Below are 26,753 nucleotides of genomic sequence, written 5' to 3'. Positions count from 1 at the left end.
TCAAAGCCTATATTCCAAAGGAGTGGACCCAGTACCGACCCTTGTGGAACCCCACGCGACACTGTTTTTCGTCCCCACCCACCCCGCTCGGGGAAGATCACCGCCCGCCCCGAGAGATAATCCTCAATCAGATTACGGAGACCGGTGGGGACGCGGTGAAACCGTAATGACTCCACGATCGTGCTCCAGGGGATCGTGTTGAAGGCGTTGGCAATATCAATCGACACAGCCAACAGTACACCTCCCCCAGAGCACGCCCGGTCGGAAAGATCGCGGACCCGTAAGACCGCGTCCACGGTCGACCGATCTCTCCGGAAGCCATACTGGTTGGACGCGAGATCCGGCCCAATGTTCTCCAGGTGCTGAACAAGACGCCCGGCAACCACACGCTCAAGGAGCTTACCGGCCTCGTCCAACACTACTATCGGGCGATACCCGGAGGGCTCGTCTCTAGGGCGACCGTCCTTCGGGATAAGCACCAGCCGGCCCGTGCGCCACGGCTCCGGGAACCTGCCCTCACGGAGGCACCTGCTAAACAGCCTTCGAAGTGCAGGTCCCAAACCATCCTCAGTTAAAGCGAGAGCCCATGCTCGACTCGACAGACCGTCGGGGCCTGGTGCTGTACGCTTCACGCGCATCCTCGCCACTGCCGCCTCAAATTCCGCCTGGGACACACCTTCCAGCTCTCCGCCGTCAGCGACCTGCGCCGTTGCCATTACAGGGGGGATGAAGGCCGTTCGGGATGAGTCCGGAAATAGACCCCCGACCACCCGGTGCAATGTCTCGGGCGGCAGTGTGCTGGTCGTAGGGGGAGCCCATGGGCGAAGCGCATTGCGCGCTAGCCTGTAGGGCCGCCCCCACGGATCGCGATCAAGTGAGGCGAGCAGATCATTCCAAGCGGCTTCCTTCGCCTCTCTGATGGCTGTGCAAAGGGCCCTCACCTCCGTCCTGTACACCTCATAAAGGCGGTCCTCCTCCTCAGGGTCCCGATGCGTCCTTCGACGTCGGCTTCGTTGGTACGCACGTCGACTGACGTTGCAGGACTGGCGCAGGCTGGCGATCTCATCAGTCCACCAGTATACGCGGCGCTTAGGAGCGAGAGTTCTGACGCGAGGCATAGCGGCATCGCATACCCGCGACATTGCCTCGCGCATACGCTCCACCCCCACGCTTACATTCATCGGCTCGCCGAGGGAATCGAGGCGCCAGGCCTGGACGACAGCCGCCTCATTCAGCCGTTCGACATCGAGGCGCTTCTGGGCCCAGCGAGGACCCTCCACGCCGCCGCCGCAGGATAAAGAAGTTGATGTCACTTCTGGGGCTACAGCAATGCTGAAACGGATGTAGCGATGGTCGGAAAGCGTCTCCTCACCAACCATCACCGTCCAACCACGGATGCGACTCGCGATATCGGGAGATGCGAACGTGACGTCCACCACGGACCCGCCCAATCGTCTCACGCACGTAAGCTCCGTGCCACGGTTGAGAATGACGAGGCCGCCTCCGACCAGCCACTCTTCCACCGCCGTTCCTCTGGGGCACGTTCTCGAGGAACCCCAAGCCAATGACTTGGCATTGAGGTCCCCAAGGACGAGAATCCGACGGGAATGTGACCTCCCAATGACGCGACCGAGCTCAAGGAGGAGGCCCTCAAACTCGGCGAGCGTCCTGTTGGGGGAGAAGTATACTCCCACCACGATCATCTCGGCCCAGAGGATGGCGACGAAGCCGCGACCCCTTTCAACGAGGTCGAATCCGGGCGGAGCACCCACATAGCCACGCCTGACAATGGCAACCCGGCCGTCAAGGTCACCTGCCCAATCGGGACCCAAAAGGACCCGGTACGGCTCTGCGACCACCGCAAGGTGAGTCAACCCTTCCGCCATGCTCTGAAACAAAAGATCTTGAGCTCTGGCGGAGTGATTGAGGTTCCCCTGGAGGAAACGAAGGACGTCTGTCATATCTGAGCATCCATCGGTGTCACCGAGGCCATACCGGGCCGATTACGCACGCCCTCAAGCGACGCGAGATCCTGCCGACGTTGTCTCTGTCTCGGGGGCTTGGCACAGGCCTTGCCCCCGGAAACGTGGTCCGCTGGTCTGCCGGCGGAGACACAGACAGTGCAGCGCGGCGCCAGCGAGCAGCCAGAAGCCACGTGACCGGCCTGGCCGCATCGGTAGCATTCCCGGCTGCGATCGACTGACGACGGGCAGCGAGCGCTCACGTGGCCCAACTCGTGGCACCGGAAACACTGCAGCCTCCTGGCCTCCAGCAAATGAGCGCGGAGCACGCTCCAGCCAATCCTTAGCTTGGGAACTGCTGCGATTTTCGCCGCTGTTGAGATCGGACAACGAACTAAGACTTGTCCCATCCCGCCTGGACCGGTTTTTATTTCCCCGATCTTGATAATCTCGGGTGGACACCCCCCAATTTTGGCGAGCTCATCAGCGATTTCTTCACGCGATATCGAGTCGTCGAGGCCACTGATGCGCATCGCTGCAGTCACCAATGGCCTGGAGACCTCGACGCCCTCAGCGGGCAGAATCTCTTTCAGTTTGCTTGCCAGGAGGTTGGCCTTCTCCACTTGATCGTCTCCGTCCACCACCAGGACCTTGGCACCCGTCAGAGAGGATCGGATCCTCTGGAGCGGGATACCCAGCGATTCTAGGTCGAGCTTCGCCCTCGCGTCCGCAAGGATGAACCGATATGTGAGACCGCTATTTATCGCCTCAGGCTGTAGTTTTAATACCACAGCCTGAGAACGCGGAGCTCGGAGCCGCTTCTTTGTCCTCTTCTTTGAAGACGGGACTTTCTCCGACACCCTAGTGGGTGGAACGGCTGTGGCCGTTCTCACGGTCTCCCCCCTCGGCTTAGCGCGCCTACGGGTGACCGTAGACCAGCTTTCGGTTACGACAGCTGGAGCCGGAGGGAAGGCACGCGGTTCGGGTGGAGGCGCTAACACTGTGGCCTTTTGTCTAGGGCCTCGTGTCTTCTTGTTCACCGTGGACGGTAGTGCTGCTTGTGCCGTTGTCGACTCCAGCGTAGCGTCAACGAGGAGAGGAGAATTCGGCGATTTCTCACAACTCTTCCGCTTATCCGCCGCTAAGGGTGGCCTGATGCGAGGCTCCGGGGGTAGCCGCATCTCCAGACTCGCAATGCGAGCGTCAAGCATGGTGCCGACGGCACGCATAATGCGTTGGACACGCAACTCCTCCTGGTCCTCTGTGGTTGAAGCTGGTTGGGGCTGGGGTTTCGACTGGATTGGACAACGTCAATGCCTGTGATATGCGCGCCAGCTCCTTGTGCACCTTCTGCAGCTCCTGCCGGAGCTGTAAAATCTCTTCCTGCTGACAGGCGTTTACCGCACGCAGCTTTTCCATCTCTTCGGTCGCGGGGCGGTTCGCCAGTTCTTCTGTGACTTCCGTTATTGTCACCGCCAATTCCTTTAGGACACGTTGATACGTGCCCTTCAGGTTTCCGGGCTTACTACATACCTTCAGAGCCATCGCGGCACTCTCCTTCAGACGACACTCGGGATCTTTCTTAGAGCTCCCTTCCATGATTTTTGCGCTTCTTAATTCGCGCATACTACGCATGCTACCGGCATCCTTTATCTCAGAGCGCTGAGCTTTAAGATACGCCTGTTCGTCTGCAGTCAGACCGTACTGACCAGTGGTCGTCGGACGACCGCGACCTCTCTTCGATTGAGGCTTGACACCACATTTACCAGTAGTAGCTGTTTCATCCGAGCCGGAGCTGCTTCCAAACTCATCACTGCTGATCGTCAGGACTCTTTTTCGCTGTCTGCGTGTCGGCGAAGAGCGGGCTGACGAGTGGGCCGACCCAGCTGTGGTCATGCTATCATCCGACACAAGAGTGGTTCTGGACGATCTCCCCTCACTGTCCTTAACGGACCCTTCTGCTACTACGTTCTTAGCGGACCCGTTCTTCCTACTTACGTCCTTACCGGACCCTGCTCCTTTTTTAACCCCGTCCTTCCCGGACCTTATCTCAGTGCAGTTTGTGCCCCCCCCAGAATACGAGGGGCTGCGCACTACTGACGAGTCGGTAGTACGGAGGGATTCTCCCGCTTGGCGGGTACCCTCCTGGGGTATTACTCTTTGCAAACTGGACATCTTCATTGGTTTCCCTTTATTTTTAACCCGAGGTGTGGTCCCCTGGGACACCCTAGTGACCGGTCACCCACCGGCCATGCATCCTCTCACCAGGTGTCAAAGCTTAGGATTAGGATTGAAATAAAGAGAAGAAGAAAATAAAACAAAAGAAACCAAAAATAAAACGAAAGGCAAAGAAAGACAGGATAAAGAATAACACAAAACGATAAACCAAAAAGTGAAACGAAGAAAGAGACAGATTACAACTCAAAATATAATTTAAACAAATTAAGATAACAAAAAGACAGTTAGTAAAATAACGAAATAATCAAAGGGAAAAGGATAAAAGGTAGAGGCCCACGCTTCTCCAGGAGGACCACCCTTCAACAAGTGAAGGGGGAGGAGAGCTTGGAACCCCCAGAGCTGGTTTTGGTCCACGTCGTTCGGTCTCTCTCGTTGTAACAAAACGAGAGAGACGGAACGATGCCTCTGGGAATGGTGCCCAGAGGCCCGTTATCCGCCACCTACGGACGCGCCCGGTAGGAGTCCAGCAACTCCCGCGGGGGACCTCTGGGCCTAAGGAGTTAATTCAGTTCTTTTTGTGTTATGTCTCCTGTATGCCACGGGTAGTTCTTTATTCTAAGCGATTGTTTGAGAAAATCCCTATTTACCGTTGTCTCGTTTTTACCATTACGATCAATTGTTAATGATAACTAGAATTTAGAGTTTTATCTGATGTTCTAGCTGTATGATGCATCACAGACGCCTGTCCCTAATTGGAAGACTATGAAACAGTAAATAAATTTAGGTAAATGTTCGATGAAATTGCCATTCGGATTTTATTTAGTTAGTCATTTAAACAAAAACAATATCTATACTAATATTATAAAGAGGAAAGATTTGTTTGTTTGTTTGTTTCGAATAGGCTCCGAAACTACTGGACCGATTTGAAAAATTATTTTTCCATTAGAAGCCGAGATTGTCCCTGATGAACATAGGCTACTTTTTTTAATTTTTTTTTTTTATATTTTTGGTTTCATGTGTGTTTTAATGTTTCCGAAGCGAAGCGAGGGCGGGTCGCTAGTCTTTTATATAGCTCTAACAATCAACCATAAAAACATAATAAATAAATGGAAATAAAAGACCACATTTTTGCGTGCGATTTATTAGTATTTATCACGCATTTAACATAAATTTCATTTCATTCCCTTTGAACTTCCATCGTTATACAAAACCACAAGATATTCCCATTCAAAATCATGTCTTAACCCTTGCTGTTTAAGTTGAATTTTGACTGGAACTTCAAAGACGTCGGACAATGATTACATTGATTTAGTTTTCGCTCAAACACAAAAGCTTCTGTAGATGACATAACAAAAACTTTATGTTAACTCCTTGGTTAGTTTAAAGTTTTGACTGTAAACTAATTTAAATAGACAATTTCAGAAGGAATTGAATTTGTAACTTTGGAGATTCCGAAATACTATATTAATTTAATTATTTTCAAGTCATCAAACCGACGGGAAATTGTGAAAATGTTTCTGATAGCGTCAATAAGAATTGCTTGACATAATAGTTGTAAGATCGCAAGCTGTTACCAATTTCCTCTCTGCGCACACAAATGTACTTATGATTTTCTTTTACAAAATATTACAAGGCAGATTAAAGATGAAAACATTCTTATAGTCACCTAATTTTAACTATGTTAATGTTGCTTATATTATTGTACTGTTTTGTTACATTCATTTCACATGTTGTATTTTTTTTTATTGCTCAGTTGGGTGGACGAGCCCACCTGGTGTTAAGTGGTTACTGGAGCTCATAGACATCTACAAAGTAAATGCGCCACCGACCTTGAGTTCTAAGATCTCAGTATAGTTACAACGGCTGCCCCACCCTTCAAACCGAAGCGCATTACTGCTTCACGGCAGAAATAGGTGGTGGTACCTACCCGCGCGGACTCACAAGACGTCCTACCATCATGGTTGTATGATCTTCTAAACTACACTTACATATCTTAATTTAAGCGTGAAACTCTAATTCAAATACTACGTATTTATAAAACTACGATAAATCAAATAATAATTCAAGATAGTTTGAATTCAAACGTCCCTAGAAGATCAACAGTGTAATACAATATGCAAATGATTTAAATGATTGTTTTACGAGTATACACAGAATACAGAATGAAGTTACTGTTGGTCTAAGTTTTTAGCAAAATTTTAAAATTAATTCTGTATTATTCCAAGATAGTTATCCCAATCTTCGTCGTTTTTCGTTAATTATTAACTAACTAAAACATTACGGGAATTTATAATATACTAGCTTTTACCCGCGACTTCGTCCGCGTGGAATAGTTCGCAAATAATGCTTTAGAGCAAATTTGGTTAGCATAAAAAACGTTATAGTGAGCCAACCTTAACATATAGACATATGCTGTCGGGGACTTTTTTTTCGATCTTTTAAAAAGGAACAATTCTGTCATACATTATTTTAGCGAAACTTTAACCGTTTCTGCAGCGCACGCAGCAGAAGCTCTCAAAAGGGAAAACAAAACCCCAATTTTGAAACATTCTTTATTGGTGCTCCGCTTGTATTGGTCTTAGCGTGATGTTATAGCCTTATAGCCTTCCTCACTAAACGGGCTATCTAATACTGAAATAATTTTTCAAATCGGATCAGTAGTTCCTGAGATTAGCGCGCTCAAACAAACAAACTCTTCAGCTTTATAATATTAGCATAGATTATCTAAAAATATATATAATTCCCGCATTACTTTCGTTCTGTACAACGCGTTATGCTTTCACTGTTCCAATTTTAACATAGTAAGTAAAGGAACTCGTTAAGCGGCCCAGTGCTCACGCAATATGTGCAGATGTGTGAGATAATTGGATTATGTGCTTAGCACAAACGCTCGCTTCAGTTTCGTTTGTCGGTGGAAAATAGCTCTTTGTACATTCGGTTTGTAACATTACTTTCAATGCTGTGTTAGGCTTTAGGAATTAGTCGTTGTAAAACGCTTCCCGTTTCCGCGCTGAGCTTGGGTTCTTTTTTTTAAATTTATTACTTGAAATCGTGGTTATATTAGCCGAAACAGTCCATTTAAAAATTCCTATTTAAAAAATTTTTTAATACGCTTTTATTAGTTTCAGACGTATGTATGTTAGTTAGTATGTAACGGAATCTTTGAATATGATTTTGACCCCGTTCAAAACGTCGTATTAACTCGAAATTTGGTATACTTATTAAGGACTGATGACAATTCATTCAATATAAAAAAAAATTGAAAATATTGAAATTCAATAAAAAAATGAAAAATAAATAATTGTTTAAAAAAAGTAACAAAATACGGTTTTATAGAAAATCCAAACTATAAAATAGAAAATAAATTTTAATAAATTTAAATTAAGAATAGTATAAGAAAAAATGATTTTATTGTAAAATAAAACTAAAAAATAGAGAATATTTTAATACATTTTTAAATTTATTTTCTATTTTTAGTTGGATTTTCTATAAAAGCGTAATTTGTTAGTTTTTAAAACTATTATTTATTGTTAATTGACTTTATAGGTAGACAATCATTCGGCCCGCCTCACGTTGAGTGGTCACCGTCGCATATGGACATCGGTAATGTCAGGGGCATAGCTAAAACGCTGTACAACGCTGAGACCTCGTTTGAGGAGAATACTCCTTGGAAGACCGTGGAGGGACGATCATTTCAAAACCTGATGTTACGTGGCAAAAAATATCTAAAAACGAACTGTGAACGTAGTGGTTTGTGGTGGTAGGTAGTATAAATGGTAATACTACTATACCATACCCGTCATATGCCGTGGTGGCAATACTCGATTTTGGGGAAGGCACACCCACCTTCCTAAGCTTCCATAGAACATTTTAATTATCATAAATGTCATTCTTTCAAATATAGGTTATAAGCCGAAATATATGTTATAAGCCGAATAACTAAACTATTCATTTCCTGTGACATAGCATTCACGAATCCGTAAAGCAGAACACAAAGATGGTTTATTTTTCTATCGTTTTATTTAATTAACAATTCACGGTTTATTATATGGTGTTATACCGTCGATTGTGTTGCAATTACCGCTTCAGGGCACGATGTGCGTGTTTGAAGTGGCTGCCTATCATAACTGCAGGCAACAAGTGTAATTTGCCTGTCAGGCTCCGCCACGGCACGTCCGTTGCGATTAGCTAAAGATCACGTCATAGCGTAAGGCTGTTGAATTTCGAACAAGCTCAATATAAGCTATTCTTTTTTTCTTTTCTTTTTATTGATGCACAAAACAAATTACAACCAAAGAAATTATAAGTTTAAATGTTTAACATAACAATCTGGATTGCAATTCAAAACAGGTGCATACAGAATTTTTTTTACAACTGAACAGATGCCTAAATACCATGTATACATACTCACATACGCTCACACTCACACACACACACACACACACACAACCGCACGCACACATACTCACACAAATATGTAAGTTACTATACACCTGACGGTGAGCGGTTACCGTCACCCATGGACTTCAGCAATGCCAGGGGCAGACCCAAGCAGCTGCCTACCGTTATTGGTTTGTTTATTTTCAACTGGTGATAAGCTATGTTTTTCGGCTTGCGGGATATCTGTTGTAGTAATGCGTACGAAATTTGAATGTTTCAAGGTAGTCATATTAACGTAGAACATTAGGTGAGCTGAGAAATCAGCTGTCCATCCTGATTTTGGTCTAAACGTGTATAGATGCGGTCAATCACCTCAAAATCAAAGGTCAAAGTCTTAAAGTATTGCGTTAATTGTTACTATAACACAATGCTGACGCACATTTTGAGTGCTGACGTCTTTTTAATATCGAAGACGTTTGCTGTAAGCTGAAATGCGTGCGTGAAAGATGGTAGTAAATAACAAAAGAACGAAAAGCCAATATAAAAGCCTCATCTTAACGCATGATCAAACAATACACATTTATTCCGCTTCATTACGTATTTTCATTATATCTCCTTGTAAATACGTTAAGGAGCATCCCATCAAAGATTCTATGCGAAGTTAATGAAGTGAATGAATTATGCAAAGTTCACGGGCTGACGTTCAGGTTGCGTAAGATTGATGACGTGACTCCAAAGTTTCAATGGTGTATGGAATTTGTTAAGAATACTTAACGACGTTTATTCAAAAATTTATTCGTGAACTTTTCTTCCGTTACTCGTAGAATCGAGAAGGCCATTTTTTATTTTTGAAAAAAAAAGAAAAAGTATCAGTAATACAAGCCGTATTGGGGCTGCTCGCGAGTTTGGGAAACGTTGAACAAATTAATTTTTTAAGTTAACTTTTTTCAGTGATTTTGGTTTTTTTTTTTTTTTTTATTGCCCTTGTAGGCAGACGAGCATACGGCCCACCTGATGGTGAGTGGTTACCGTCGCCCATGGACTTCAGCAATGCCAGGGGCAGAGCCAAGCCGCTGCCTACCGCTTAATACTCTCCACAAGCCTCGTTTGAAGAAGGACATGTCATAGCGCTCGGGAAACACCGTGGAGGGGAGCTCATTCCATAGCCGGATGGTACGTGGCAAATGGATGGTTTTTCGATATATGACAGATTTACTTTAAATTTACCATTAAATAATCGAAATTCGGACGTAATCTCTGACACCCCAAAGATTTAGATGAATTTTATATCTTACGTTTGCTGTACTTTTTTTTTTCACGCCTAAGCTGATAGATAGCCTTGAGAGGCTATTTCAGCGTAATCTTAACTAGTAGGTGAGCTCACGGGGCTCAAACCGGAGTGATGCTAACCCTGGCCCTAGCAAGAGCAGTGCTTCGCAGAATCTACCACCGGATCGGAAACGCGACCCACTGAGAAGATCCGGCGAGAAACTCAGTGGGCTTTTGCTGTACTGCTATTGTTAAAATAACACTATTTCATAAAAATAAATTGTAAACATTAAAGCAGCATTCATGGCTACCAAATAAAAATCTATCCACAATCGAATAATAAATTTGAACAGGTCAGGATTCACTGTTCAAATAAAAAAACAACATACATCTTTTAATTTTAATAAACAATGTATTTTAGCCTCAACAAGCATTGTTACACATTCCATATTCAAGCAAGGATTTCTCTTGTGGGCCCGAAAAAACTAGCTATTCAAAAACATGTGTATAAAATATTATATGTTCAGTGTATGTGTTGACTCAGTTCAGAAACACTAAAACATCTTTGAATATAATACTGAATTGAGTTGAAGTTTGAATCCGAATCCCGTGATATAATATTCAAGGTCCATTACCTTTTAGTCTAACGAGGCAATATAATAGCGTACATAGTAAATGTTCAGGATTGACTTCCACGGTGAAGAAATAGCATCGTGAATTAAAAATCAAACCCGCAAAATTATAATTTGCGTAATTACTGGTGTTAGGACCTCTTGTCCGCACTGGTAGGTACCACCACCCTGCCTAGTTCTGCCGTGAAACAGTAATGCGTTTCGATTTGAAGGGTGGGGCAGCCGTTGCAACTATACTGAGACCTTAGAACTCATATCTCAAGGTAGGTGGCGGCATTTACGTTGTGAATGTCTATGGGCTCCAGTAACCACTTAACACCAGGTGGGCTGTGAGCTCGTCCACCCATGTAAGCAATAAAAAACAAAGTCCACCTAGTATTGAGTGGTTACTACTAGACTACATAGACATCACAATGTCAATGTCGCTACCCGCAGTGCATTGCGCCATAAATACGCTGCGAGCACCGATCCGGCATACTTACTACATTTAAGTCTGGTGTAGTGGTAAGTTACATGGTCACTACACAAGGGGGTCGCGGCTTCGAATCCCGCCCAGGGGAGATATTTGTATGATAAATATAAATGTCTTTTCCAGGATTATGGATGTATATTAAATATATGTATGTGTATAATAAAAATCTTACATTTATTTCCATTATCTGATACCTGTAACACAAGTTCTTTACGAATTTATCACGGGACCAGTTAACGTGGCGTGATTGTTAGTAAATATTTAAGTATTATTATTATTTCATTTACATATACATTCATTCAACTACAAATCATTGAAGATAAAGGAATTCAGATAAACTAAAGATCGTTTATACTCACATAGAACATTTACTAAATTCTATGACTTGACCGAACGAATAAATCGTTCTAATTAAACAAAGCGCGGGAGAAATACCGAACCGCTCCTCTCGATGTAAAGGCTTTCGTTAATTACGGTCACTATTGTCATTCCTGAAACGGACAATTTCCTTTTACTCCTTTCATGAACGGGGCACAATTCTTTCGAACGTAAAATTCGGGAATTTTGTTCGACAACCTTTACGCTATAAACGAAATGGCGGATTAAGTTGTTTGAGAAACAAAGCCCGGGGTCATTGTGTTTTGATTTATTTCTTTGTTTTTCCTATGCAGATACACATGGTTAAGGAATAATGGATCAATTCAAAGAGCTAAAGCGATGTACTCGGGAGATTTGACCGAATCTTAAAAGAATCTAAATTCTTCACTGGTGGTAGGACCTCTTGTGAGTCCGCGCGGGTAGGTACCACCGCCCTGCCTATTTCTGCCGTGAAGCAGTAATGCGTTTCGGTTTGAAGGGCGGGGCAGCCGTTGTAACTATACTGAGATCTTAGAACTTATATCTCAAGGTGGGTGGCGCATTTACGTTGTAATGTCTATGGGTTCCGGAATTTATGAGATCGACCCTATTGAGCTGCTTTTTTATTCATAATTATCCAACCGTAACGGTATTTTTAGCTTACTACCCATCCTACTTTATTTTGCAATTCATTGTTTGAGAAGTGGGTGGAGTGGTCGGTTTGGTGGAGTAATTTTGTTCTAAGATGAGTGATAGAATTTGTAACGTGTCCATATTATTGGGGTTGTAAGTTGAGATGAATTTTTTTAAATTTAATTTGAACGTTTCCGTGTCTTCTTATTGTGGTCTACACTATATTTCAATCACTCATATAAATGTATACAAGATATTAGGACTAATTATATTCCAAAACATTTGAAAATTAAAAATCATGAATATACAACCTGTGATCAAAATCTACCTTTAACATGTTAGATATTTGTTAGAAAATCCTCAAGCACCAAAAAATCTCATCCACACATACATTAAAAATCCATATGAATGATTTGTGGATTAAACAGACTCATACATCCACGATAGCAAATTTTAATGAAATGGCGAAAATCTACATAGCGTTTTGAACTGTAATGAAACAGTGTAGTGTTTATATTAAGTTTTTCCTGCGCCCTCGTTTCCTTATCATCATCATTAGTATCAAGTTCTCGTCGGCGGAAGAAAAATCGTTGGTTTTCCTTGTTAATCTTGTGCCGGTTAGCTTTTCTCGTCGAGTATTTTTTTTTGTTTCATCTGACTTAATTCACATTAAACTTTTCCGTACGTGCTTTTAACGGATAAAATGTAAGCAATTATAATTTTTTTACGTTTACCTACAACGATTTAAAAAAGTTTTTTTTTTTTTCTAGATTGGGGTTTGAAAGATTATTGATTGACATACTGCATGCCTTCTGATAATAGATGGGCTGAGAGCAGAGTCGAGTGTTTATATATTGGCTTCATTGAATGAACGAGTTTATCAAACAAATAAATAACAATCGAACTGAATCTTTACCTCGTAATTCAATAACACCGAAAATTTTCACTGAAATACCAGTTACTTGAATTAATTCGAACGAAGCTTAAGTAAATGGTGCTTAAAAGTATAAAATTCTGCCATCAAGCACGTCGGCGAGTAATGCAATTAAAAGTTGGTCGCGTGCGTCTCTCATGACCCCTTTGTCGGCAATTACCGAAGTAAGGGCTTAGCTCGTCACGTACAACCAACATAAAAATTACACGTAGTAAGTTAGTAACACATTTATGAAGCACCGGTAATATAGTTTCAGTTGAAAATCACATTCAAAGTGTAAACATACTTAGTCTGGCCATAAATACTGTTACAATTAAAAATAAACAAAATATTACATTTGAATTTGGAATCTGTCATTTTTATATGATTGCTCATTGAGTTTTCTCCTTTTGGCGCCAATACATTGTACAATATTTTGCGATATTAAAATGGAGTGGGGTGTTAAAGTGAACCGAATCGCTGTGATTGCATTACACAAAGTAGGTATGGAGCCAAATGCAATTTTTAAAACTCTCCATACGCTTGGTATTAGTAAAATGTTTGTGTACCGGGCTATTAATAGGTGCAATGAGACCTCCTTTGTTTGTGACAGAAAAAGATCTGGCCGTCCACGTAGTGTTCGTACGAAAAAGGTGGTCAAAGCAGTAAGTGAAAGAATTCGAAGAAATCCTGTCCGAAAGCAAAAGATTTTATCTCGGGAGATGAAGATAGCACCTAGAACCATGTCGCGTATTTTAAAAGATGACTTAGGACTTGCAGCCTATAAAAGACGTACTGGTCGTTTCTTAATTGATAATTTAAAAGAGAATAGGGTGGTAAAATCGAAACACTGAAACTGAAGCGGTACGCAAGGGGAGGTCATAGAGAAATTTTGTTCCCAAATTTTGCTTCCCAATTAGTCGACAGAGTGTAACGTGGGCACTATCCGACTTCAGTGATGGTTTGGTGGGGTATTAGCTATGAAGGAGTGACTGGGCCATACTTTTGTGAAAAAGGTATCAAAACATGGGCACAAGTGTATCAAGATACCATTTTTGAGAAGGTAGTGAAGCCCCTTAACAACACCTTGTTCAATAATCAAGAATGGTCCTTCCAGCAAGACTCGGCGAAGGGTCATAAAGCTCGGTCTACGCAGACTTGGTTGGAAACGAACGTTTCAGACTTCATCAGAGCTGAAGACTGGCCGTCGTCTAGTCCCGATCTTAATCCGCTGGATTATGATTTATGTCAGTTTTAGAGAGTACGGCTTGCTCTAAACGCCATGATAATTTGGAGTCCCTAAAACAATCCGTACGATTGGCAGTGAAAAATTTGCCCATGGAAAGAGTGCGTGCTTCTATTGATAACTGGCCTCAACGTTTAAAGGACTGTATTGCGGCCAATGCAGACGACTTCGAATAAGCTTATTATACTTTAAATTGTTTTATATTTATGTATTAAATTATCACACTGTAAAAGTAATAAATGTTATTTGTCATAGATTTTTTTTTTTCCTTTGTAACAATATTTATGGCCAGACTAAGTATATTGTTATAGCCGTAGGTGACCAGACAAACTTCGGCTCATATGGCATTTTGATTAAATGATGTCATATTCCGTTTTGTTGTTTAATCTTTAACTCAAAAAAAAAACTATATAACATTTATCCACCGTTAGGCGAGCACATCGCGCAAAATCTACGGAATAGGTTTCGATAATTTATATACAATTTTATTTCTCAGATCATAGTACTTATCAAGACAGAGATCTTTTAATTTTATAATATAAAGTTATCGAAATATGAAGTCTATAAACTACTTTACAGTGGTATCCCATGTTTGGGATCATTGATTTCCTAAATCGCACTTTGGTTTTATTATTGGTTTCATTCCTATCTTATACTTATTATGGTTTCCTAAATCGCACTTTGGTTTTATTATTGGTTTCCTTCCTATCTTATACTTATTATTGGTTTCCTAAATCGCATTTTGGTTTTATTATTGGTTTCCTTCCTACCTAATACTTATTATTAGTTTCCTAAATCGCACTTTATTTTAATAGAAAATGCAGTCCACGCAAATAGTATAAATGGTTTCATAGTAGAATACGAATGAATTTATATGAGCATTGCGCTTATAGAGTTAGACACGAGGCATTCCGATAGAGGCACCCGTCACGTGCGGACGTGCTCATCGACCACTCGTTCGCCCGGTCTTTGTTCGCCCGGCTTTTGTTAGCCCGGCCATTGTTCGCGCGGCCTGTGATCGTGATACATCTGCCGACCAAGTGTTTTTCCTGGAAGCTTTTATTTGTTTCGTTTTAGTTATTTTTGTGTTCGTGGTACATTTGCCGACAAAGTGGTTTCCTGCAAGTATTTATTTGTTTTGTTTCTTTTTGTTATTTCTGATTTGTTTTTGCTTTTTCTTTGTCCTGTAGTAATCGCGCCGCATTGCCACCTGTGTTCAATAGAACCGCTTAGGTCCGAGAAGTTGGGGCCTCGCCGCAAGGCGAGTGTTTTCAAAACCCGGGGCCGCCCCACCTGGGTACTCAGCGATCATGGACGCTGTATTCGCGGAATTCCTCCGACTTCACCACCCACAGCTCGCCTCAGAGTTTCTGGCCTTCAAGGCCAATCACACTGCGAGCCCTCTCGAGGACTCCGCCGCGCTCGCTGCTCCTGCGTCGCCTGTACCTGCGTGCAAAGCTTCTGCATCGAGCAACGCAGCCTCCGTCGTGCCTGCCGCTCCCGTGTCGCCTATACTGGCGAGTAAAGCTGCTGCGTCGTCCGCTGTGACCATCGTTTCAGCTGAGCGATCATCCGCGGCCTCCGTCGCGCCCTCTAAAACACCTACACTTGCTCGTAGGTCGCCTGCACCCGCCTCCTCGTGCTCCGACTCTGACTCGGACATGGAGGTTGACCTCGCCCCCGCCTCATCGACGGATGGATTCACCCTGGTACAGAAGGGTAAGAAGCGTGCCGCGGAGTCCCGAGCTCCCGCGGCCGCTAAAATTATCAAAGCCGCGAACGCGTCGCGCCCCCGCCCTCAGACTCCCGTTGCGCCCCCAGCCCGTGCCACTCCGTCGCCGCGTCCGGTGGCACAAAATAAAACCCAGACCCCTCCCCCGGTTATCCTTCAGGAGAAGGCAGCTTGGGATCGAGTTTGCCTGGCCCTTAAGGCCAAAAATATAAATTTCACGAATGCCCGTAACCTCGCGAACGGCATTCAAATTAAGGTTCAAACACCCGACGACCATAGGGCCCTCTCTTCTTACCTCCGTAAGGAACGTATAAGTTTCCATACTTATACGCTCCAGGAGGAGCGCGAACTCCGCGTTGTAATACGCGGAATCCCTAAAGAGTTAGATGTAGAGCTCGTCAAGGCCGATCTGTTAGAACAGGGCTTTCCAGTGAATTCTGTGCACCGTATGCACACCGGTCGCGGTAGGGAGCCATATAATATGGTTCTAGTCACCCTCCAGCCTACCCCCGAGGGTAAGAAAATCTTCAACACACAGGCCGTCTGTAGGCTCTCCGGTATCGCCGTCGAAGCCCCCCATAAAAAAGGCACTCCTAGCCAGTGCCATAACTGTCAACTGTACGGGCACTCTTCCCGTAACTGTCACGCGCGCCCCCGATGTGTTAAGTGTTTGGGCGATCACGCCACGGCCCTCTGCGCTCGCGACCAAAAAACCGCGACGGAACCGCCTAGCTGCGTCCTGTGTCAAACACAGGGTCACCCCGCAAATTACCGCGGATGCCCCCGAGCCCCGAAAATAAATCGCCGCGTCGCCCGCCAAAACCGCCTCCGAGCTTCCGGCCTAGACATCAAAGCCTCGGCACCCTCTGTGTCGCAGGCTAAGCCAGCGTTCGTTCCGGCGCCGGTGCCCAGTGTCTCGGCCTGGGCGAAACCGCTGCCGTATATGAACACGGCTACAATTCCCTCCTCCGCGATTCGTCCCGCCCCCGCGACTCGTCCCGCCCCCGCGACTCGTCCCGCCCCCGCGACTCGTCCCGCCCCCGCGACTCGTCCCTCTCCCGCGACTTGCCCTCCGACCGCGTCCGACAATCTCGCTTTAGCGATCGACTTCTTTCAGTCGATCAACTTTGAGCGCGTTAACGCTTTGGGCGACGCCATTCGCGCTGCCTCCACTGCACAACACTTTATCGCCGTTGTGCAAGAATACGCTGACGTATACGCGTCATTAAATACGTACGTCCTCCCCTCACTCCGCCGGTAATCAATGGCGTATATAAGTAGAGTAAAGCCCCTATCCGTAACGATAGGATTTTTTAACGCTTACGGTCTCGCAAATCAACGTGTTCAGGTTTCTGACTTTTTGCGTGACCATCAAATTGATATATTTTTAGTGCAGGAGACCCTACTTAAGCCCGCGCGCCGTGACCCTAAAATCGCGAACTATAACATGGTCAGGAACGACAGGCTCTCTACTCGTGGTGGTGGTACCGTCATTTACTATAGAAGAGCCCTGCATTGCGCTCGATCCTCCCGCGCTCGCTAATATCGAAGCATCAGTGTGCCGAATCTCACTGACGGGACACGCGCCGATCGTTATCGCGTCCGTTTATCTTCCACCGGATAAGATCGTTCTAAGCAGTGATATCGAGGCGCTGCTCGGCATGGGGAGCTCTGTCATTCTGGCGGGCGACCTAAATTGTAAACACATCAGGTGGAACTCACACACCACAACCCCGAATGGCAGGCGGCTTGACGCGTTAGTCGATGATCTCGCCTTCGATATCGTCGCTCCGCTAACCCCGACTCACTACCCGCTAAATATCGCACATCGCCCGGATATACTCGACATAGCGTTATTAAAAAACGTAACTCTGAGCTTACACTCGATCGAAGTAGTTTCAGAGTTAGATTCAGACCACCGTCCCGTCGTTATGAAGCTCGGTCGCGCTCCCGACTCCGTTCCCGTCACGAGGACTGTGGTGGATTGGCACACGCTGGGCATCAGCCTGGCTGAATCTGATCCACCATCGCTCCCGTTTAGCTCGGACTCTACCCCGTCTCCTCAGGATACCGCTGAAGCCATAGACATCTTAACGTCACACATCACCTCGACATTAGATAGGTCATCGAAACAAGTTGTAGCGGAGGACTTCCTTTACCGCTTCGGGTTGCCCGACGACATTAGGGAGCTCCTTAGAGCTAAGAACGCCTCGATACGCGCCTACGACAGGTATCCTACCGCGGAAAATCGTATTCGAATGCGTGCCTTACAACGCGACGTAAAGTCTCGCATCACCGAAGTCCGAGATGCCAGATGGTCTGATTTCTTAGAAGGACTCGCGCCCTCCCAAAGGTCTTACTACCGCTTAGCTCGTACTCTCAAATCGGATACGGTAGTAACTATGCCCCCCCTCGTAGGCCCCTCAGGCCGACTCGCGGCGTTCGATGATGACGAAAAAGCAGAGCTGCTGGCCGATACATTGCAAACCCAGTGCACGCCCAGCACTCAATCCGTGGACCCTGTTCATGTAGAATTAGTAGACAGTGAGGTAGAACGCAGAGTCTCCTTGCCACCCTCGGATGCGTTACCACCCGTCACCCCGATGGAAGTTAAAGACTTGATCAAAGACCTACGTCCTCGCAAGGCTCCCGGTTCCGACGGTATATCCAACCGCGTTATTAAACTTCTACCCGTCCAACTCATCGTGATGTTGGCATCTATTTTCAATGCCGCCATGGCAAACTGTATCTTTCCCGCGGTGTGGAAAGAAGCAGACGTTATCGGCATACATAAACCCGGTAAACCAAAAAATCATCCGACGAGCTACCGCCCGATTAGCCTCCTCATGTCTCTAGGCAAACTGTATGAGCGTCTGCTCTACAAACGCCTCAGAGACTTCGTCTCATCCAAGGGCATTCTCATCGATGAACAATTCGGATTCCGTACAAATCACTCATGCGTTCAACAGGTGCACCGCCTCACGGAGCACATTCTTGTGGGGCTTAATCGACCAAAACCGTTATACACGGGAGCTCTCTTCTTCGACGTCGCAAAAGCGTTCGACAAAGTTTGGCACAACGGTTTGATTTTCAAACTATTCAACATGGGCGTGCCGGATAGTCTCGTGCTCATCATACGGGACTTCTTGTCGAACCGCTCTTTTCGATATCGAGTCGAGGGAACCCGCTCCTCCCCACGATCTCTCACAGCTGGAGTCCCGCAAGGCTCTGTCCTCTCACCCCTCCTATTTAGCTTATTCGTTAACGATATTCCCCGGTCGCCGCCGACCCATTTAGCTTTATTCGCCGACGACACGACTGTTTACTATTCCAGTAGAAACAAGTCCCTAATCGCGAAGAAGCTTCAGAGCGCAGCCCTAGCCCTAGGACAGTGGTGCCGAAAATGGCGCATAGACATCAACCCAGCGAAAAGTACTGCGGTGCTATTTCAGAGGGGAAGCTCCACACGGATTTCCTCCCGGATTAGGAGGAGGAATCTCACACCCCCGATTACTCTCTTTAGACAACCCATACCCTGGGCCAGGAAGGTCAAGTACCTGGGCGTTACCCTGGATGCATCGATGACATTCCGCCCGCATATAAAATCAGTCCGTGACCGTGCCGCGTTTATTCTCGGTAGACTCTACCCCATGGTCTGTAAGCGGAGTAAAATGTCCCTTCGGAACAAGGTGACACTTTACAAAACTTGCATTAGGCCCGTCATGACTTACGCGAGTGTGGTGTTCGCTCACGCGGCCCGCACACACATAGACACCCTCCAATCTTTACAATCCCGCTTTTGCAGGTTAGCCGTCGGAGCTCCGTGGTTCGTGAGGAACGTTGACCTACACGACGACCTGGGCCTCGAATCTATCCAGAAATACATGAAGTCAGTGTCGGAACGGTACTTCGATAAGGCTATGCGTCATGATAATCGCCTTATCGTAGCCGCCGCTGACTACTCCCCGAATCCTGATCACGCAGGAGCCAGTCACCGTCGACGCCCTAGACACGTCCTTACGGATCCATCAGATCCAATAACCTTTGCATTAGACGCCTTCAGCTCTAACACTAGGAGCAGGCTTAGGGACCTCGGTAACCGTACTCGTCGAACTCGACAAAGAGTTCGCCGTGCAACCTAACCCATGAATCAGCACGCTGAGTTTCTCGCCGGATCTTCTCAGCGGGTCGCGATTCCGATCCGGTAGTAGATTCATTCGCGAAGCAGCTACTCTTGAGCTGTTAGGTCTCCTTCGGAGGCGCTCGGGTAGCTGTTAGCAAATCCCACCTCTCCTGGCTGAGCCTTTGCTCGCCCACGTGTCCTGGTGAAACTGGAAAGGCCTCCGGGCCACCAGTAATCTTTCAATCTTAAAAAAAAAAAAAAGTTAGACACGAAGAAAGAAAAGCTATTGGTTTCCAACGCCATCTCTTCTTACATTGCTTTCTGTTTATTGTAAAAGGATCCAAAAGACGCTCCGAATGGCAATTTTGTATTGAATATACGATTTGAATGCTGCAACTCAGAGCATTCAGCACTCAAGACTTACATTTAAACAGTTTCAAAAGTTCATTCTTAAAGATGTCACTCATACCTGGCTGAAACAACGTATTCGAACCTTATTCTATGAACACTAGATGCGAGAATCAGTTTGCAACTAAAGTACCGAGTATAAAATGTATCAAACGATAACTTTGAAACAGAATAAATTCATGTCTCATAACGAGGAGAGGATAAAAGATTTTTTTTTTAAATCGTACGGTGAAAAAAAGTAGATTTTTACTTGAGACCTTTAAATAGCACAAAAGAAAGCGAAAAAAATGCCTACAGCAGCTGAATTCCTTTGCGTTGGCTTAACTAATTTACATTCAAGAACGTTTGCTTTAATTGTAAAAGGGGTTAGGAGCTGGTTATTAACCGAATTAGGGTAATTACTCACGACATTTGACCTGGCCAAATCACTGTGAAATTGTCGTTTGTAATAATTGGTTTATTTCGTTTTTATTACAACTGAAATTTTGCTTTGTTGCATAGTTAATTTAATGTAAATTATGGATCATTAGAACGTTCATGACTAATTGTTTTAACGAAGCCATGTGTGCCTGATTCTTTCGTTTGGTTAATTACCCTAAGAATGAGGAGTGAGCGTAAGATAATGAATGAATGGCAGTATTATCAGTCCACATATACCAAGCAAGACAGATACCATCATCCTGTATATTTCTCTCGCGATGAAGTTATGCATCCAGTTTGAAGGATGGGGCAGTCATTATACATCACGATTTGACCTATTAGAATTTTGATTCTCAAGTTAGGTTACAATTCATGTCATATTACTGCCTCTATGGGCTCCATTTTTTTTTATTGACCTTGTTGGCAGACGATCATACGGCCCACCTGATGGTGAGTAGTTACCGTCGCCCATGGACTTCAGCAATGCCAGGGGCAGAGCCAAGCCGCTGCCTACCGTTTAAAGTTACCACTAAGCACTATAAATATACATGAGCCTAAAGATACAAAAGCTTTTCCTGTAATAGTCCAATACAAAATTACAGAACTAAAAGTATTATAAAGTTCTCGTTTCCCGTAATGCAGCAACGTTGGGGGGAACATGTACAGTTCAACTATTTGCACGAATTCGAGCGTTTCATTTTACTGAATTCCATTTTAAAATTCTGAAGAAGGAATTCTCGACGCTCCTTTCTTATAATGGATACAGAGAAATATCGTGATTCAGGTCTCATTCGTTGTCAATAAATGGGACCGGAATAAAACGTGAAATGCGAATTAATAGCTTAAAGACGAAGACATTTCATTTCACAGGAAATAAATACTTATACATAAATTGTTACGTTGTGTAATATTGTATATTTTGACGGGATATATATGATATATTTGAAATAAATGATGATTATTATTAATATTATTACAACAGGTAATATAGATTGTAAAAAAAATTGTTGTTGCTTAGTTGGGTGGACGAGCTCACAGCCCACCTGGTGTTAAGTGGTTACCGGAGCCCATAGACATCTACGACGTAAAGAGATCAGATATAAGTTCTAAGGTCTCAAGTATAGTTACAACGGCTGCCCACCCTTCAAACCGGAACGCATTACTGCTTTACGGCAGAAACAGGTAGGGCGGTGGTACCTACTCGCGCGGACTCACAAGAGGTCCTACCACCAGTATATAAGTAAGTTAAGAAACTTACAATTCAAAATGAAATAAAAAAAGGCTTATTTCTTCTCAAGGCTTAAAGGCTTTCAGTAAAATTCGAAAATCACGAATAGTGGACGCACTTAGATGAATTATGCAAGCACATCATCTGGGCTGAGCGAACACGCCACGGGACTGGCTAACTTTCTGAATACGTTCACTGAACTTAGAATGGTTGACGTTAAAGTTTTTGAATAGACTCCCTAAGCGCGTGTCCGAGAGATGCTTCACTAAAGTTAAACAGAATTTTCATTTTGTTTTATATTAACTTTTACATTTAATAAAAGAAAAATTTATACTAAATTAAGATATTTAGTGGTTTTTTTTCACCTAAATTGATAGGCAATTTAAATTTTGTTTAACTATAGAGCTTTCTACAACCGTACTACATTTAATGAAAATATAATAACGTAAATCGTCTATCTCTTTATTCTACCAAAATGAAAAATAAAATTTATGTTCTTGTCTGTAAATATTTCAGTTCTAACTATTTAATGCCAATACGCTCCGATTCCTATATTCCGATATGTTAAATGAAATTTCATTAAAAACATGAACGCTAACATGCCACACGGGACATAATTCGATTTTAATTACTCTGTTTTAATTGGAAAATGTGGTTCATTTGTACTTTAATATAATTAAAACCATTAAGCTGTGTGTTAATATGTTTGTGCATGTTCATATATTTTATTAGGCTGAGTAGTTAGCGTAAGATTTGACATGGACAATAAACGGTAAAAGGTAATAAAAAATAAAAAATAAAAACTATTCGAGAATAAAAAAGCCAATGCCCATACCATACTCATGACTTTATTATCTCGTAAAACTTTAAATGGACCACGATCTGCATCAAAAAGCCCCGGAAAATCACCCGGTGAGCAAATGGTGGCAAGAAATTACACATCCAACAGTTTCGCTTAGTTGGCCGTCGCAAACTTTTCACATTTATCCCGCAAAGTTGGTACATTGCGTCCGCTTTTGGGCCCAGACTGGACTTTGCCTAACTCCTTTTCTGATTCGATTGTTTGCCCGACGAAATCCAACTCGAATACTGGCGCAGTAAAACGGGCCAATTCGAATTAGTAATAAAAGGACGATTCGAGCGAGAAACAAGAGAAAGTTGTGTCCGTTGTAATTGTTTCTCGCGAATTTTGCGCTTTCGTGATTTTATTCAATGAAATGTACCTACCTATGTTTGAATAGTAGGTTTTAGATTTTTTAATACAATATTATAAAGTATAATATTTCACTGGTGGTAGGACCTCTTGTGAGTCCGCACGGGTACGTACGATATTAGGTCTAAGTCTATACAAGTACAACAACTGTTACACACTTCAAACCGGGACAACATGGCAGCAGAAATAGAGTGGTGACACCTACCCGTGCGGTCTCAAAAAGCGCCCTGCTACCAGTAGACGCTTACCATCAGATCTTGCTCTAATCTAAGCTCTGATCTGCTTTACTGGTGGTAGGACGTCGTATGAGTCCGCACGGGTAGGTACCACCACCCCGCCTATTTCTGCCGTAAAGCAGTAATGCGTTTCGGTTTGAAGGGTGGGGTAGCCGTTGTAACTATACTGAGACCTTAGGACTTATATCTCAAGGTGGGTGGCGCGTTTAAGTTGTAGATGTCTATGGGCTCCAGTAACCACTTAACACCAGGTGGGCTGTGAGCTGGTTCACCCACCTAAGCAATAAAAAAAAATGCTTAAAACAAAACATTAATTTTAATCAATAACGAAAATCAATTGAGAGAACAGTTACTGTTGTTAATTGCACGGATAGTTAGTCGAAGACCATTCGCAGTTCAATTTGTCGAATGCAACATTTGTGATTATGGTCAAAACTGGCGTGAATCCAAGGCATGGTGCCAATTTTAGGCAACCTGTTGACGTTTCACGCTAAATTACTTACGAAAAAGCTTTTCATTAAATTATCACTTACAGTATTTGTTATGGTTCCAATTATAATAATATGAGGTATCTCTAAGTTTACAAGAAGGTAACTTGGTAAGTAATTAAATAAAAAGACAACTTATGAAGTAAGTGTTTTTGTTTCAATCGACAGTTTAATGGAACATCTCTATCTACGGCTTAAAGGAAAAAGTTGTCCTGGTTTGTAAAACTCTCAAAAATTATATTCATTTATGATCCAGTTTTCAAAGAAACTAATTCAATTAAACCTAATGACTAACTACGCTTTGAATAGCTTAAACTAATTCGCCATAATGATCTGGTCGTCAAAATACTTGCTGTGAGAGCCCTAGAAGATACTAACGTTATCCGAGAACTTAACCAAAAGCTGGAGGCGCAATAGTCAAAATGACTAGCCGGCAGAAAAACAGAGCCATGGAAGGTTAGTTTAAAGTAATTGAGATATTTGTAAAGCAAATCTTTTGATATGCACAAACACTTTAAAAATTCCTTTTTTTTATTCTTTATTTGTACACACAGTTAATGCAATACAATAATTGCGATAAGATATAAAAAAAATGGCGAGCTTAACTCAACAATTAAGTTATCTACCAGCTGACCGTTCTCAAAGAAGGAAAGCTTTACGTGAGTGGGTAGATGAGTACAATCTAATTAATTTAATTATTGATACTATAGACAATAACAATGCCAATTTATGCCACTTACTTGTACGTGATAGGGAGCGACCTTTTCTTCACCCTTGATTTCTACATTGATGTGAAGTCTTATAGCTCCGGATACAGCTGATTTATCCGTGCGCTTCTCCAGATTGTACCAAACGTCCATCTCACCGGATAATGTCCGTACCTTTATAGAATTATATTGCGTTAGATTTAAAAACATTTTTCTTCTTGTGGGTGTTGGAGAAAGAAAAAAACAACTTCAGGAGTCGACGTACGTCTTATATGCCCATGTTTAATAAAAACAAGATTTGTTATTAAAATACTTGGAGTATAATTTTGGTGCGTTTCAGATTTGATAGGATTTACCTGCAGATTTTATAACATAAATTTTAAGAAAACGCTAGAAATCGCTATAAGTATATTTGTTTCCACGATTTGTATCTACGACCACACAAATATCACATTTTCGTAAAGAGGAAAATATCTGTTCAAATTCAAATAATTTCATAATTGGCTAAATAAGTATAGGGATTCACGTACTTGATTCTACGGCTGAATAAATAAAAAGTCGGAGAAAAGCAAAACTCAATAAAAATTCTTAGTTTTCGAACAAATGGGAGACTACTTAGTTATTATCCAATTTTGTTTGTTTTTGTTTGAATTTTCAGTGAGTTAATAAATCTTCAATAGTGATGTTGTTTGGTACAAAATATTCATTTTCGTGCGTTGGGCTAATTTAAAATATTCTTTAACTAATTTGCAAGGAAATCTTCTTTGAAATATATTGTCAGTTTTCGTGAAAGAAGAAACGCATTTTTAAAAAAAAAACACGTATTTTACCTCAATAATGGTTTGTCCTAAGAAGTCGTCAGATTCCCTGGTTAACTTTTGGCGTAGTTTCGATTTTAAATCATTGTCTTCATCCCACACTCGCACTTTGATTCGATCGGAGGAGTTGTGGCACTCACTGTTATGGGAAAATTGCTAATCTAAATTTAACAGTTTTAAAAATTCTAAGGTGATAATTTTTTGTTTGTGGTTTGTAAAAAAAATGGCTAGTTTATGAATTTATTAATAAGATAATTTTGATAAGATAATAAATTTGGAAACTATATTGTTCAAAATCTTACTACAATAAAATACCTATTAGCTTACTAACAGCAACTTACAAGTAAAACTTCTCGTTCCAAACGGGGTTCAGTTCTTGAGGCATAGTTCTAGTCCTTTTCTTCACTTTGCTTACTTGAACTGTTACGTAAGGATCCGAGGTCCCACTCTTGTCCTTCGCTATCAAACCCTGAGCACATATAACTGCCCCATAAGGGCCAAATTAGAAACTATTCCGATCTCCAAAGCGATAAAATGGTAACGATTAAAATCGATTGGTCGAATGTTACGAATCCTTCGCATGGATGAACTCACATTATAGCCAAGAGGTATAACATTATACCGAGCTTTAGAATCTTTTTGGTCGAGTAAATCTGACCAAGCATAATTCTGCTCAATCTTTTGGAAATACAAAGCGCTATTCACGTTTACAACGACAAGTTGCCTGAATTTGAAGCTTTTCAATTACATGATGATTAAAATGATGTTTATTCCAAAGTTCCTAACATTTGACTAACTAAATTTAATGAGTACATTTTATTTAGTATCTAATAAACAGGCCTTACCTTGCGTCAGCTCGCACCTTACTTACCAAACAAAATCAGTGCTACTTGAAGTACTAAAACCTTTCGGAAATCTATAAATGGGGTAGTGTGTGATCAGTATGGGTCAGGATCAAAGACTCTAGCCAACTACCAAACTTTGTATCTATGCCCAAATTCGATATCTAAATTAACTTGACCATAGCGCCTACATTATCGCAACTTCTATTACAAACTTCGACCAAGAAGAAAGTTTCAAAGAAGAAGTGTAAAGATATGCGCGGGAATGAAGTCTATGGAATCGGGTCTATTGGAATTTTCTCAAATCGAAAACTCATTGGTAGTTACAGCTAGATAGGTCGGAATTCAGGGATAATTGAGGATCCGTCATTCGGCATGCTTTCTTCTAAGAATTAATTCAGTTAAAACAATCTACATAAAACAAATGGAAGTTTTGTTTAACAAGTTGTTGGACTGTAACCAAATGAATTATTAATATCAGCTATTGAAAACAGTGA

General features: G+C 43.1%; 1 protein-coding gene across 8 annotated transcripts in view; it reads right to left on the bottom strand.

The window, feature by feature from the left end:
* The window catches only part of LOC101743696 (protein unc-13 homolog B), a 374,291-nt gene that overhangs the window by 32,290 nt on the left and 315,248 nt on the right, over positions 1 to 26,753 (bottom strand). For all 8 annotated transcript variants that reach the window (XM_062674747.1, XM_062674744.1, XM_062674743.1 and 5 more), the window contains 3 exons: positions 25,756 to 25,897; positions 25,427 to 25,553; positions 24,630 to 24,770 (listed from right to left, as the gene is read on the bottom strand). In XM_062674747.1, coding sequence (XP_062530731.1) covers positions 24,630 to 24,770; positions 25,427 to 25,553; positions 25,756 to 25,897 — 410 coding nt within the window. The remainder of the gene's footprint in view (positions 1 to 24,629; positions 24,771 to 25,426; positions 25,554 to 25,755; positions 25,898 to 26,753) is intronic.

The sequence above is a fragment of the Bombyx mori genome, chromosome 21 (genome assembly GCF_030269925.1).
Source record: "Bombyx mori chromosome 21, ASM3026992v2".
In the NCBI taxonomy this organism is placed as follows: domain Eukaryota; kingdom Metazoa; phylum Arthropoda; class Insecta; order Lepidoptera; family Bombycidae; genus Bombyx; species Bombyx mori.
The sequence above is the reverse complement of the archived record's forward strand: the minus strand, read 5'-3'. Positions and strand labels throughout refer to the sequence as shown.